The sequence below is a fragment of the Cotesia glomerata genome, linkage group LG3, assembly GCF_020080835.1.
Source record: "Cotesia glomerata isolate CgM1 linkage group LG3, MPM_Cglom_v2.3, whole genome shotgun sequence".
NCBI lineage: Eukaryota > Metazoa > Arthropoda > Insecta > Hymenoptera > Braconidae > Cotesia > Cotesia glomerata.
Window position 1 is genome coordinate 283,504 of NC_058160.1, and position 15,998 is coordinate 299,501.

Genomic DNA, 15,998 nt, shown 5'->3' on the forward strand with positions numbered 1-15,998 from the left:
TTTTTTGTTTTCATTTTTTTTAGGGGCAATATTTTATATTTTAAAAAATTGTAAAATATTTCTCGCTCTAAAAAAAATTTTTCTCAACATTTACTGTATTTTTTAAAGATTTTTTAAAATTACAATAAAATAGCAAGTTACTGTTTAGAATTACCAGTAGAAGCGGAAAAAAATATAAAATATTCGAGCATAATAATATAAAACAATTTTTCAAAATAAAAAGAATTTAGCACCTCGAGAGTTATCTTTTTAGCGGAAATTCCTTCCTAAATTAGTTCGGCAACCCCGGAATACTCGACATCAGGATTTCCGCGATGCGTTCCTGGTCTGGGTGATGCCGAAATAGGGTGCGAATATAAGGGTGTTGACAGATATGTGTGTATATGCGATCTACACTATTTCCGTATGTACGTAGAATGTATTGCTATTGCTACATGCAGGTAATATACGTATATATAATACGTCTAGGGCTAGGACTCGTGTACGAGCGACGGCGCTGCGACATTGCGTCGAGCAAATGCGAATTTATCGCTTAAACTCCGACAGAAATAATTTTAAAGTGTCACAGAGAAAGTATATTACGGGTATACCCTCTGCAATGCATAACACATTTAAATATATACACACTTTTTTTCTCTATGAATAATAAAATTTTATAAATGTAGATCCTGTCATATATAATTTTTTATTTTCTCAGCTCCTGAATTTTCATTCAAGAGTATCAATTTCTCTAAAATTAAAAATCATCTTTGAAAATGACGCTCTATCAATTTTAGTTGAAAAAAATACAACTTTTTGATGTAAAGTATGGGTTAGAAAACTAGCTTAATTTCGATAATCCAAACTAAATTTTCCGTAACTTTAGCTCCGACCCATAAGTGAGTTTTTGTCAGAAGTCGCTTGCCCGTGACAGGCGTTCAAAAGCAATAACATCAAATTTACTTGGGTAACTTGTGAACAATTGGGGAAAGTTTGTTAGTCCGGTCCTGGTCCCGGTCTCGGACCTTTTATGAGTAGCAATTTGCCATTTTAAAAATTCAGCCTCGATAATTTCCACTGCTCTCGTACTAGAGACAAACTCTTGAAAGACTGAGACCGTAAAAAGTATCGATTCTAGCAGAGCTATGTGGGTGGGACGGATACGTATGTAGATTAAGCTCGGAGTTCAATAAACGTATGTAAGCTTTATACTTATATATACATCCAGACAAATTTAAACATGTATACCTAGTGATTCTCGTCTCCCGGAATTTCCAGAGGCCAAAGTGATGCAGAAGTAGTAGTAGTAGTATATATAGAGGGAGTAACATCCAAAGTTACCGTCGTCAGCCGTGAAACGAGTCTCTACGAAACTTTAGGACGGCCAATTCGATTTGACTTGCCGCCGCGTTTACGGACTTACTATCCTATACCTCACTTACTATCCCAAACTCTCTTTTCCTCATCCTCGTCCTCATCCTTGATATCTACATCCTTTGCTTCCCTTCCTTTTGCTCACTCCGAGAACACACAGACCAACTACTTTTACTTTGCGCAAATTCCTCCCTAGCTCCTCACCCGCTGCCATGCTCAAAAATTTCTACACTCCTCTATGTTCGCCTAAATATTCTCAAAGACCCTTCTAACTCATTTCAAGTTACTTAAATCAATACGCAAATAAACACGTCATATTTCTTCAATCTTTTTTCACTTTGAAAATAAATAACCATCAGAAATATTTATTAAATAATTTTTAATTTTAACAAATCTATTTTGTAAGCTATAAATTTTCTTCAGTCAGAAATATTTATTCTAAGCCAAGATATCCTTTTATTCTGTGTAAAAATAATTTATAAATTATACATAAAAATATAATTTGTAAATTATTATAAAAAATTTATGAAGTAAATAATTATAATAATGATACATTATAAGAGTTGCATGTCGTAAAGTAGTTAGGAGTAAAACCTGCATAACTCTTTAAAAATAGTTTAAAAACAGCAAAGTCTAGAACTAGCGCGGCTTTTAGCGAGTCTGTAAGAGTGCGAGGGTTGGAGAAATGACTCTGGACAATAAATAAGCCCTATGCAATTGTTTGGGCTTATGATTTAAGCGAGTTGAATGTAAAGACATTGAAGGAAATGATGACGGTAATAGCCGCGAGGTCGCATGTGGTGCGTATTAACGATGTCACGTAGGTAACCATCGGCTGGACTGGGACCAGGATGTAAACGTGACCTGACCTCGGTTGGAGCGTGACCATCCGGTGAAGTAAGGCGAGGTGCATGAGCAGACCTCACCACCAACCTCTAACACTATACATAACCGTAGACTTTACTGTTACTGTGATTCTTTTCCAGTTTCGTTTAAATCCACTCGTGAGAGATAAAAGTCAGCCGAAGAGTAATGCATTTTTCATTCAACCCTTCATATCTTCCCTCTATATCTCTCATATTTTATCCTTCTACTTCCGTCTCTATCCTCACTTTTTTTATTTTTTTTACTTTTTACTTTTCTGAAAGCTCAAAACTTTCCTTAACTTGTATTGAACTTTGATCTCATCATCTTTTTTCGACTCAGATAATAAAAGTTTGATTATTAATTTTTTTTTCACGCTAAGAAATTTATAATACCCCTACATTTTAGTCTGTTATTTATTTTTAATAATCCAGGTTTGTTATTAAAAAATAATGATTCAGTTTTTTCCTAACAAGTGAAACGATCTCTCTGTAGTCAGACAAAATTTTTATTTTAATATTTCTTTGTTTTACTTTTCAAGTTTAAATTAATTGATTCAATATTTAAAAAAAATCATTAATTTCCTAAGCTAAAAGACAACAAAGCCATCTAAAGTTAAAATTTATTCTTTATTTATTTATTTTTAAAACATTGCGGTTGTTTAATTGCAAGTATGGCAATTAACAGCATGCACTTTCTTAAAGTTTACTGTCGGTAATTTAATAATATATTGTTAATTGCAGTTGTGTAGATAAGGTACACTGTATACTTTAAGTATTTTTAGTTATTAAAGTAATTGTATATTTTTATCGACTTTCTCGATCACTTGGTAATTGATAAATTGGCCGATAATTTATTTCATCATTTTTTATTGAGACATTTTGATAATAACTCAATCGAATAAATATTGTAAAAATATGAAAAAATTGAGCAGAATTTTAAAAGTCTCAAAACAAAAGTATTGTTTCGACACCGTGAAAATGGCCCTCATCTTTATAAACTTGAAAACATGATCCGTCTGTGTCGTCTGATCATTTCCCAGGGTTGAAATTTTTATGAAAAACCGCTGGGATTAAAGTGACAAATTTACAACGGATGCGATAACAAAAAATTATTAATAGCTGGTTTACTTTACACTATCTTTTCCCTCGTACCTTACACATTCGTTTTATTTATCCATATACATAAACATAGATTTATTCTTGCGTTCCGATGTGTCATTATTGCTATTATCATTGTTGTTATTTTGTGCCAGTACATAAGATGTTTGAAATATTTTTTTTGACATTGATCCATTAGCATTGTTCCTGTCTCGCCCTGTTGGACACATTTTTCTCACCTACCCTCGACTATTTTTTTATTTTCGCTCACTCTTATACCAAAGCATGATCATATTCGAATAAGAATGTCAACAGACTATTTTTAATAAATCAACAAGAAAATTAATAGATATAAATATTCAATTTGCTTCGGCATTATTCAAAAGCTATTATAAATTTATTTCAATGTAATTTTGATATAAATTAATTTAATTATTCTCATGACAGTTAAATTATTGATACCTTTAACATTTACCGAGAATAGATAATTGTTTTATACAATACTGCATCCGGCATCTGACAAATCATAGGGAAAATTATGAAACCTGTCATAAACAGTTTTTCCTTCTCAATGTTTCGATAATTATTTTACTATTGAATAAACTATTTGGATTATTTTTTAATAGCCAATCAATAATCTAACTCTGGAGAAATTCAGTTAATTATTTTTGTTAACAATTAAAATTTGAGCTGATTAATATTGTCAAATATTCGAGAAAGATATGATAAATTATTTAAAATTTTTATAAAATTACTCAGTTTGTCTTATCAATAGTCGGACCAATTGTTTTATTAATTTAAATGGAATAATTTATTCAAGAAATGAAATATTTCATTTTCGATGGTTATTAAATTTATATTTAATTAAAAATACTGAATAATTAAGGCTTCAAATAATATAATATCATTTTGACCGGGTAAATTTTTGATAGCTTAAGCGGGTAAAAAAAAAAATGAACTTGATTAAAAAAAAAAATAAAAGCATTTATTAAAAAATTAAAAACACAGCTCACAAGTGTATTTGTTCGTTTAAAATAGTAAAAAATAACTAGTGTTGCCGGGAAATGACAGTGACATAGAAGTATATAGAAATAAACGGAAATGTCGAGAAAAATCAGTCGGACGTAGGAATTGAAAAATATAAAACGTAAAATGGCATACGGAGAAAATTCAACGGCACACATCAGCCAGAAGCAGAACCAGAAGCAAAAGCAAAACCCGAGCAGTACCACTAGAGGCTGAACTGTTGAACAGCGTATACACTAGTATGTACTAGTAGTCTATTATATATATATATATATATATATATATATATATATATTCATATTCGTGGTGTTCAATGAGTCGATATATACACACGAATGATTTCCTTTTATACTTATAAAGACGACCTAAAATATACTATACATAATAATTCTAACGCAAACTGACGGATTTCTTTATTCTCTATTTTTTAAAAGACATTTTTCTAGAATAGATGATCAATGCATGTAAAACAAACATCGGTTTGTTTGCACACGGAAAGGAATTTTTTTTTAAATTTACTGTTTAATTAATGAGAAAAATTTATTTCCGTTTACTGAAATGTTCTCGTGAAATAGTTTACGTTTATGTTCCGATAGCTTAATGGAGAGCAAAATATTTCGATAATTTAATACATTAAATTTGATATTTGTACTTTATTACGGAATGTTAAAGTGAATATTAAAACAAGTTACTCTATAAAATAATTTATTGTTGTTGTTAAACAAAACCAAAACTTGTTCACTTCTATTTTATGAGTTTGTTAACCATAAACGAAAATAATTTAGAGTTAATTGCATTACTAACTTCCTAGAATGAAAGTCAAAGTTATTTATTTATAAAAAATTCAATGCAGCTACTTGCCGCAACTAAAATTTTTTATTAATAATTTATTTGAGCGACTGCGGAGACTCCGGAAAAAATAAAAAAAAAAGTTTTAGGAGATTTATTGCGACATAAAGCAGTAAAATGTAAATTGCAGTTTGAATAATCTTTATAATACACATTATTTATTATTATTTCTTTGGATTAAAGTTTTAAGTACTTTTGATGCGGGTGAGTTATCAAAAGTTAACCGCGACAAGCTGATACGTGATTTTTCTTCCACTTGACTGCTGGCAGTTTTGTCTTTGCGCCTCAGGTTATATTCCGCAAAAAAGCTCACTTTTACATGTATATATAATGTATAAATTTATACAGAGCCTGAAAAAGAGCACCAGCACCAGCACCCGCACCGGCAGTAGCGAACGGCAAAGAGAAAAAAATTTAAACGTGCTCGGAGGAAGCTTGATATAGGAAAAAGTCGCGGTGAAACCGTTAATTCCGTCGTAAGACCGGGATACGGATATTACGTAAATGTAGAAAACTTTTTTCCCGAGAACAAATAGTTTTAAAAAATATATTAAATTATATCATGTTATTACAACGAAATTGAGAGACGTAATTTACTCTATGATTAATTTTTGTTAATAAAAATAATTTTCTGCAATATTTTATTTTCGATCTTTCAAGTGAAATTTTATTTTTTATTTTTATGACGTATTCACGTCACTGTACATTTGAACGTAAATTTATTTAAAAGAACGCCACTCAGACGTAGGAACTCTCGAGTGCTACTATTCACACCAGACTGCCGTCAATTTAATGAATCGACTTGACTTGCCTTCATAAAAATTATGTAAATTATATAAATATTAATAAATGTCCCAAAGAAAGTCTAGAAAAAATTAAATCATTATTAAACGTGATTATAATTAACAAATGCTTATGTTTTTAATTATAAAAATAAATTTTCTTTGTTAAGAAAAATTAATAAACTAAAGTTACACGTGATTTGATTGGCACTGGCAGACGCTTGAGTACTTGTCGAAATCAGTAGATATTTCTAGTAAAAAACCCGGGAGCAAGAAATGTATTTTAAGGGCCGCGTGATTTATTTATCAACTTGTTTCATTTCTATCCTGGGTAAAAATTTTTATGCTTATGTATGTAGTTAATATTTGTATCTGGGTGGTTTTGTCTGTGTATTCTCACCACATAGCGGATGCCACTTAGCATTCGTTTTATTTTCTTGCATCACTCTCTTCGGTCTTTATAGTTGTACACAACGAGAGAATATTTTACTACTCCGGTTAGGTATTTCTCTCGAGTATCGCAACATGCTTTTACTCTGCTGATGCTTTTTATTTCAACATCACCAAGTAATGCACATGGAATATAAATTATTTAAAATAAGTTATAAATCGTCCCTCTACTACTATTTTACGTTATTTAATAATACTAATTTCATATAAAATTTTACCTTGACTAGTTGTTTCGTCTGATTATTTCCCACAATACCATAATTTAATATACAGTCATTTATGTTTATATAAATTAAATCAATAAGGTTTTGATTATTTGTGTGTTGACACACACTCTTTGCTCGTTGCACCGATACTCTCAAAGCATTCTGAAAGTGATCATATTAGTTAAACAAACTGCTAACAGATAGCGCCGCCTACAGTATTCAAACATAGTACTAAACATTGAAGACAGATGGCGCTAAATGATCAATATAAATTTTTTTTCCATTAATTTTAACAAAAAATCTTTCGCAATCTTTCTCTACAATCAAGTAATTTTTGTTATCTCCTTAACAAAAGAATGACCGAAAATTTTTTTACGATGAAACTCAATTATAACTCGAAAAAAAAAAAAAACATTGAAACTGTTCTTATCCGTCTGGCGGACGTATATACACAAAACAGAGTAGGAATAACATTTACCAAAACTCTCAAACATTTCACGTCTCTGTGTATTTCCAAGAAGAGTACCGAGTTTCGAGACCAGAATACAGAGAGCAAGTGGGCACTGCTTGCTTTGCCAGGAAATTCGGACAAAGAACCCTATGGCTTCCTACCTTCCTACATACTCTCACACTCACACATTCATGTATATCCAAGATAAGCTGATAAGCTTTTATGACCGGGATTATTTATTACTTAACATTCCGCAGACCTTTATGAAGAGCTGCCCAAGTGCACGCATATATCACCATTAAACTCTAAAATTTAACACTAACTATAATAACACACACCCTCACACATTTTCAAACACGCTCCCACATGTGCTATTAACTAATAGAAGGTGGATAAAGAAATAACTTTACACTCACGAGTATATTAACGGGATTGAATTACTGTAGTGAATATTTAATAACAATTAGCGGTGAACAGTAGCGTAATAGTAATTTATAATAATAATAATAATGATAATGATAATACTTGGACGTTAAATTTTATTGATACGGCGTTAGCGCGTCATAAATTATTTTAAATGGATAGTGTTATCTGAGAATATATATGTTATTATCCGGGCGAGTGTTGGGTTGTTTAATATATTTATTTTCTGATTTAGAGAGTGCTGGTATGAGTATTATATTGAATTGACCACGGGGTAGATGTAATTTTGTGAATTGCCTGTAGATTACTCATCATCCGCGCTCTCTGTATACTTGCGCGGGTTTCGACTAATTCGACCGAATGACCAAATATTCTCCGGCACTTCTCGATTTGAATTGTCGATCCACGATAGTGGATAGTATATAGTATATAATAATAATATCGCTCGGTTGTAGAGTGCTGCTTCCAATATTTATCGCTTTGTAATCTGTTAGTGTTTAATTTATATATCAGTATCGGTTGTTTTGTCTAATTATTTTGCTTTGTTTGCTCGGATCTATCAAATCACTGGATTTACGTTCGCCGTTTTGAAATTCTGTTTTCAATTCAAATTCATTGAGCTGTTTAGACTGGAGTGTAAGTGATAGTTGATAGAAATTTTGTGTAATTACAAGAAATATTAATGATTCGGATTTATTTTAAACTGAAAATTATTTGCAAAGTTAACTATATTATTGACTGAAAATAAAAATATTTAAATCCAAGAGGATAAAAACTAAGAAATTTATCCAAGCAATACAATAAAATTTATAAAAATAATTTAATAAATGAAAACATTGAATGAGTTAGTAATAAACAATAAATATAACTTTTAAAATGAATTGACGGACAAGCATCAGGGGAAATCCGACTATATAATAATTATATTGCTTTGCAAATAGAAAGGAAGCGTAAGAAGCTTTGTATTATTGAATTGACAGTGTTGATGTTGGGTTAAATGTAAGCGCAGAGTTTTAGCAGCACCCAGGATGCTCGAAAGCTTTTGAATTGCAATTGTGGACAGGAATCGCGGTGGTAATCGGCGGTGATTTCTCTCGAGAGTTTCAGGAAAAGATAGAAGAGGGTGGGTTAAAATAATGGGCATTAGAGGAAGCTTCGAGAGGATTAAAAAAGGTCCGCTAAGCACCCTCTTCGTTTACCAAAAATAAAAAAATAAAAGGAGGGAGAATGCTCCTTTCGATTGGCTTTTAATTTTATTTTTTGCTTTCCTTTTAATTTTACTTCCTCTGCAGACATCGGCTGAGATAAGACGCTCCTACCCGATTAAATGCCTCCACCCTTTTTCTATACACGGAAATAAGCTACGTTCTTTCTTAAAACGATTTTTTCCAAGATTTCGTATCTTGATTTTTATTTTTTCACGATGAAACACTCTCCGAAGAATTAAATTTCCCCTCGGGTATTTTCTCGCTGTTTTCATTAAAAATTTGATTTTTTTCGGCAGATACTTTTAAATTAATATCAAGTTTGTTTTCAAGAGCTATTAAACTTAATATTACTACTGTTATTTATCTTTTCGTATATTATTTTATCGTAAAAAAATGATGAATTCTTCCCGTGTGTAAGCCAAGAATAAAACTGACGTTACAAAAAAGAAATTCGCGGAAAAAAAGGGACGAATTTGGATAATTTAGCGATCGAACGAAGCGTTGGCGTCGTCCCACACCGGCAATTTGTCGATTCGATCGGCGCAGCGATAACGAAATTTTCGATGCCGGATAATCCAAGCGAGCACGCGAAATGAATTCGATGTGCAGCCGAATATTTCAACATCCCTTCTCCTCTTTTTAATATATACGTATATATGTATCGACATGCGGGTATTTCTACATACATGAATTACTTTTCGGTTTGGAGAAAATTCACAGTGAGTGGTGCGCTGGATGATATACTAGATTGGTAATATGCTTTAACACACACCTCCCCCGTATATATCTCTATATTCCCGCACCCGTGCCACAGCTAGCCCAGGCGCTAGATAATTCGTTGATTTCGGGGTTGATAACTATTTCGCTGGAAAATTGCCAGAAGTCTGTACACACGTGAATTTTCTGATGACGTGCGATCAACGTTGCCCTCATCTCACTAATGTTCCCATTAAATTCAATAGCTTCGCAAATCTTGCTCCTTTTTTTTTTTTTTTTATTATTATTTTCAATCTGTGTATTCTCAACTCGGCTGGAAAATATTCACAATTTTGTTCAATCACAGTAATTTATTTTAAGTTTATTCTGTATAATAATAATAATAATAATAATAATAATAATAATAATAATAATAATAATAATAATAATAATAATAATAATAATAATAATAATAATAATAATAATAATAATAATAATAATAATAATAATAATAATAGCTAGTAGATAAATTTAGTGATATAGTTTATTAACTAATGATAAATAATTTTTTTTAATTAGATTTATTAATCAAAAATTTAAAAATCATATCTTATACTTAATAAATTTAATAATTTTCTTATCAGTATAATTACAAAAAAAAAATAAAACTGTAATTCAGGTTCAAAAGTTCAAAACAATTTAACCTGTTTGTTTTTTATTTTTAATGAAATAAGACAATGAAAGTTGTGATTGCAGGTTGTTTGTCCGCCTTTTGTTTTCATGGGATTGTATTTTTACTTTGGGCGCAACGGGGTCGAGGTCTTCGGAGAAAAAGAGCCGAAGAGTGAGGGATGAGGGACGAGGAACAAAAAAGATGCTGAGGGGTGGGAATGGGAACGAGAATGGAACAGAACTGCATCTTGGTTCTTTGCGTAAACAAACGGTTCGGAGCGTCGTGAGACAAACAGCCAACGTGGTCTGCTGTCTGGTTGCGTCTCGGTGAACGATAAATTGCGGTATCGATTCCCTCGGCGCCGTACCTAACCGGGACTACGCCCTCGAGAATCCGTATACCGTTCGCCGGCACACACTCGCTCGAGATTGTTGAAGGCTGTTAAGACTTTTTAACCCGCTGAATAATGTCCCTTCTAATCCCATTTATTTATCCTAACCTTTTTCCTGTCGGTTTCTCTAATTACGCAATAATAAACAAATTGGTTCTTTAAATTTACATTTTAATTGTTTCATTAAGTTCTTGGCTCGGATCAGTTTTTTTTTTCTAAAAATAATAGAAACATATTTTATTTGCCATTAAGTATTAATTTAATTAATTATAGAACCAATTTTTTATCGAACAGGATATGAAAATTGTTGATATTTTTTATAAAACTCGTTTTATATTTTCACGTATAAAAATTGGCTGTCTCAAGTGAATTTTTTCACTGAAAAAATATTTAATACAAAAGGAAAAAATAAAAAATGTACAAAATGTATGTAGGTTAATAAAATGATTATAAAATAAATAAAAAAAACTGGGCTTGCAGTATTTCTCCAGGTATGCTCCTGGGCTCCTCCGTAAAGTGACCGTAGTGGTTATCCGAGATTCGACGTGGGTACTGGGTAGTTTAGATAAAAGAGAATGATATTCCAAGAACGCTTTCGTCGGTCGTCATGGGACCAATATCCCGGTCTCATCGTGCCCGTCGAACTATCGGTACGACTATACTCCTTTACCCCAGAGCACGGTACTCTACACTATTTTATACATAGAATGTATACTGAGTGTACACTACATGCTACACACACGAAATACTACTGAGATACTGTGCTGAGAAAACCACATTCTCTGAGTTAAGCCCTTTTCCTTTCCAAGAAAACCCATTTCACCCTCTTATACTTTCCGCCCGAGATCGACTATCCCAGAGATCTATAGTATTTTCTTCTTTTCCTCCTTTCGGTTGCTTACTTCCTAGCTATTTCCTCATCCATTCACCATTCGCTTTTATATTACTCATATCTATTCCACATACACTCATCCCATTTCTTTTCCTATTTTTTTTTTTTTTTTTTTTTTTTTTAATGTATAATTGATATTTAAAATTATTTTTATATTTTTATATAGTTTGTATGATTGTGATTGATATAGATAGAAAATTTTTTAAATAAATTTATTTACTACAAAAAGGCGTAGACATATATAATAATAATTATTTACTATAGAAAAGAACCCATGAATCACCGGTAATCAAAATTAAAACAAAAATTACTCATGAACGTCGAACAAAAGCTCGATTGACTCTGAATGGAGGTTAAAGTCCAGACGACTGCTCCTCAATGCCAGAAAGAAACAAGGCTGCAAATTGGATCTCTATTTCCTGGCGACAACGGGCTCAGCCGTGAGAACATCACAAGTTCCGCGTCAAATGAATGAAGTGAATAAAAAAAAAAAAAAAAAAAAATAAAATAAAAGATCTGGTCTTTTTTCTTGAAATTTATATCGCTAGCAGCAGATAAAATGTGGATAAAGGTCAGTTGATCTATCACCCCCGCGGTCGATTTCCTCCTACACTTGTATACATACATAGACACCCCAGCATATCAGAGAAATTGAACTATAAAAGACCGGCATTAATTCGTACCGAGAGATATAAATGATCCGGCGGATATGGTCTAGTTGGTAATAAACCTTTCAAGCTCATTCTCATGTGACATGGATAATGGGAAAAGGATCGCCCGGATCAGCTAAACATACACTCACACGTATACACACATACGTATGTATATTTACACGTATGAACGCGTCATCTACTGGCTTCGACACATGCGTCCTTCTCTGCTTGCATGAAAACCTCTCGTCAAAATGTACGCCCGTCGAATATCAACGTCCGCTCACACTCACACTCATTCTCTTTACTCCTCTACTGTCTGTACGTATTCTGTACGTGGAAAATAGCAAAGGGAGGAACGAGAAGGGCCTTTAAAAGTCCGAGCACGTTGCTTGTAATAGATACTAGCTGGTGTTCCAGCCGGTTCTCATCCGCGATCCACGTTTTCACTCCTCTACTGTTAAAGGGATTATCCTGGTTCGCATGTGGGGGTGTAACTGCGTGCGAGACTGATCCCCAACTGGGTGGCGAGTGGGTGCGCAGTCAGATATAGACGTACAATGTCGAATGTTGATATGTAGAATGCGAAACGTCGAATGTAAAGCACCTCGCGGACATACACGTGGAGAGCATTGACGGCATAACCGGGCGGTCTTTATCGGTGTTACATTAGTGTGTAAGCGTGTGAGATATCTCACTGCCTGACTATCAGCTAACTGTCATTGTCTTTTAGGTTTTTTAAATTGCCAGATCTATTGCCGGATTTATCTTCCATGGATTCAATTTCGGTTTCATTGGCGGTCAATTCATTTCATTCACGTTTTTTCAAGCTTGATAATTAATTCTTTCATAAGTTACATTGTCTATTTATTCAACTAGTACGTAATCATTATTTGTTTCGAGATTACAAGTACACCAAAGACAAATTTTATGAAAAATATTTGGACAAAAATGATGTCAGTATATAAAGAATTGATGGTTGGAAGAAAAGTTAAGTGAAAGAGTGTATTTGTAAAGCCTGGAGCGATGGATCTGAGTATGGAAGGTCCGTATATATATATATATATATATATATATCTATATATATATATATATATATATATATATATATATATATATATATATATATCTATAAATTCTGTATAGAGCTATGGGGAGTATCAAACCGATTGCAAATGATGCACGGACGTGACTAGAGTTAACATGCCCAGTATAACCGGGTTATCAACCATGAGCTCATATTTTATAGAGACTACCCGGGCAGAACCAAAAATACCAGACTGGATGCTGCCTCCCATGATCATGCAGAAGTATACAAGTGCCAGTCCAAAAATCTCCTTGATATTGATATTGATAATCTATCGATTGAATTTTAGTCTGGAGTCTGATTTGCAAACTTCCTTCCAGAGAAGTAGAAGTAGAAGAATCGGATTGGTGATCTTGATCTTCCTATTGGTGGGCAATAGAAGGTATCAATGGGAGCTGAAACCCGCAGAAAAATACCAGCTTGGGTCTACTCTGATGAATAATGCTGATGTATTCAATCAGGAAAGTCTGATGTGATAGTGATGGCGCACGCATAAAAATGATTTTGTTGAAATAACAAAAGACGGGATAACTGAAAAATATGTTCTGTCACAAATGAGTGTAGTTATAGTAACAAATCCATTAGTCGCATTAACAAAATGTTTCAAGTTGTACTAACAAACCAGTCTGTTAAATCACCAAATCAAATTGTTGTCCTAACGAAATCATTTTATTGCAATAACAAAACTAATTTGTTGCTAAAATATTTTCCAAATCAGATATCACTGATTACAGCATATTTTTAAATTATGGATTCTTATAAAATTTAATGTAACATTTGATGTAAATTTATTTGTTATTTTAATAGAATAATTTTGCTGTTTCAACAAAAAAATTTGTTATACCAACTAAATTATTTTGTCGAATCTACTTAAAGATTTTACTATAGTAACCAAATTGTTTTGTTGTTATAACATATTAATAACTTGCTATAACCTAAATTTTGTTATTTTAACATATAATTTGTTATTCCTATGTTAACAAATGCATTTGTTACTAGAACATGTTTTAGGTTATTTTAACCAAATTTTTTTCTGCGTGCGTAATCTAGTGAATCTAGGGAAATGTTGAGCCAGCTTGCCGCCTGCAGAGGGTACTCGGGTATCAGACAGGGAACAAGAAAGGTCGAAGCTGCGGGTGCGGTACTAGAAGGGGAAGGTAAAGTAGAGGTATAATAGGCGGTAAAAGCTGGGCTGGAGCTTCCACGTAATGGCTAGAACGCCGTTATTCCAGGCATATTGGATCATCTGCCTGGATACGATACAATCAGAATTCCACTCCCGTCTCTCCGTTCCTGCCTTCTATCTTGTTTCATCCGTTCTCCGGTGCGTTTCTCTATTAAATTTCTTGCCGCGTAATACCCGAGACAATGGTTAAATCATTTTGCAGGTAGTGCTCTGCAGACTAATAAGTTCAAGGCAAGTTAATTTAACTGATACTAGAATTAATTGATTTGCATTCCATTGATTTTGTGGATCTGAATTGTTTTATTTTTTACTGGTTATTTTAGTTAATTATTCAATGATTTTTCATCACTTCTTGTATTATATAAATAAATAATAACAATATAATAATGTCAGGATGACCAGCGAAACAGGAACTAGCTCGTGACAAACAGCGCTCGTTTGTAAGGGAATGAAAATAAAGTTTATACATTTTTTCAAAACTTTTTTGTTTTGTAAACAAAAAAAGGTATCAATAGAAAAGTTTTAGTGCACATCAATTTGTAAAGTTCCTCGGAGTTTACATAACTAAACCAAATTTTATTCCTTTTATTTCAAGTTGAATATTCAAATTGCTTTTTTATTATTTCTAGGTTTAATTATTTATCAAAGTTCGAACAAAGTATTTTCATTTTTGTACAATCTAAGGATTAATTGTTCCACAAAATTATTATTATTGTTATAAATTTAAATAGTACGTGATAAAAAGGTGTGAATAGAGATTATTAACAGTTAAAACCAGTTAATATCTCTGTCAAAATAGCAATTGGCATTTACTGACGATTAAACGAGAGTATTAGTTCGGAAATTGTTTCGAATTTATGATCTATTTTACGACACAAAGTGAATAGAAACACCCAGAAGAGAATAGAATAGCAGAAGTGGAGCTGTTAGTACTAAAAGTGTTCAATAAATGAAAGAAGCAAGAAGCTCTGCTCAAGGCGAAGAAAGAGGACAGGCTCTGAAAAATATTTACGAGAATTCAAAAATAAATCGACGTGTATTGTTCTAATATCGTTAAATGTCCATCATAAAATAGATTTATTTCTCGGACTTTAGTGAGCAATATAACTCGAGCGCGCGTTACTTTTTATGTCTTCCTCTATGGATGTATTAAACACTTAAATGTCAACATTAATTACAAAAGTAAATATAAACTTGTCGAAGAGTTGGAAGACTTGCTATGGAACTTGGAATTTAAATTAGATCGTTCAATATTCTGTCGTATGAAAATTTTATTTTATTTTAAAATTGTAAATTTTTTTTCTATAAATTTAAACTTTAATTAAATTTGGCTTTAAAATTTTTTTTTGCAGTCAAGTATCTCCGAGAAGTGACGCCGTACTTTAGAAAGGCCTCAATAATTCAAGAAGTCGGTTGGGAGCTCCAGCGAGGGTTTTTAAGTGCGACCCCGCCACCTCCGAAATCACCCCCGAGAGCGGACACGCGTTATCTCCCCCTGCAGCTCTGCAGACTCACCCGAGCTCATCCATCCTCCGATCCTGGTAAGTTTTAACCTTTTTACGTCTACCATTTACCAGCTATTTGATTTTTAGCTATAAATTTGTATAAACACACCAATTTGTTTTATTCGGCTTACAAAAAAAAAAAAAAAATTAGGAAAACGGTTGATCCTGAAGGCCATCCCTGCAACTTCCCGCTAATTCCATACCTG

The 15,998-nt window shown here is 32.6% G+C and overlaps 1 protein-coding gene across 3 annotated transcripts in view; it reads left to right on the forward strand.

Annotated features, from left to right (window-relative positions):
* The window catches only part of LOC123262259 (beta-1-syntrophin), a 126,377-nt gene that overhangs the window by 70,703 nt on the left and 39,676 nt on the right, over nucleotides 1–15,998 (forward strand). For all 3 annotated transcript variants that reach the window (XM_044724435.1, XM_044724436.1, XM_044724437.1), the window contains exon 3: nucleotides 15,640–15,828. In XM_044724435.1, coding sequence (XP_044580370.1) covers nucleotides 15,640–15,828 — 189 coding nt within the window. The remainder of the gene's footprint in view (nucleotides 1–15,639; nucleotides 15,829–15,998) is intronic.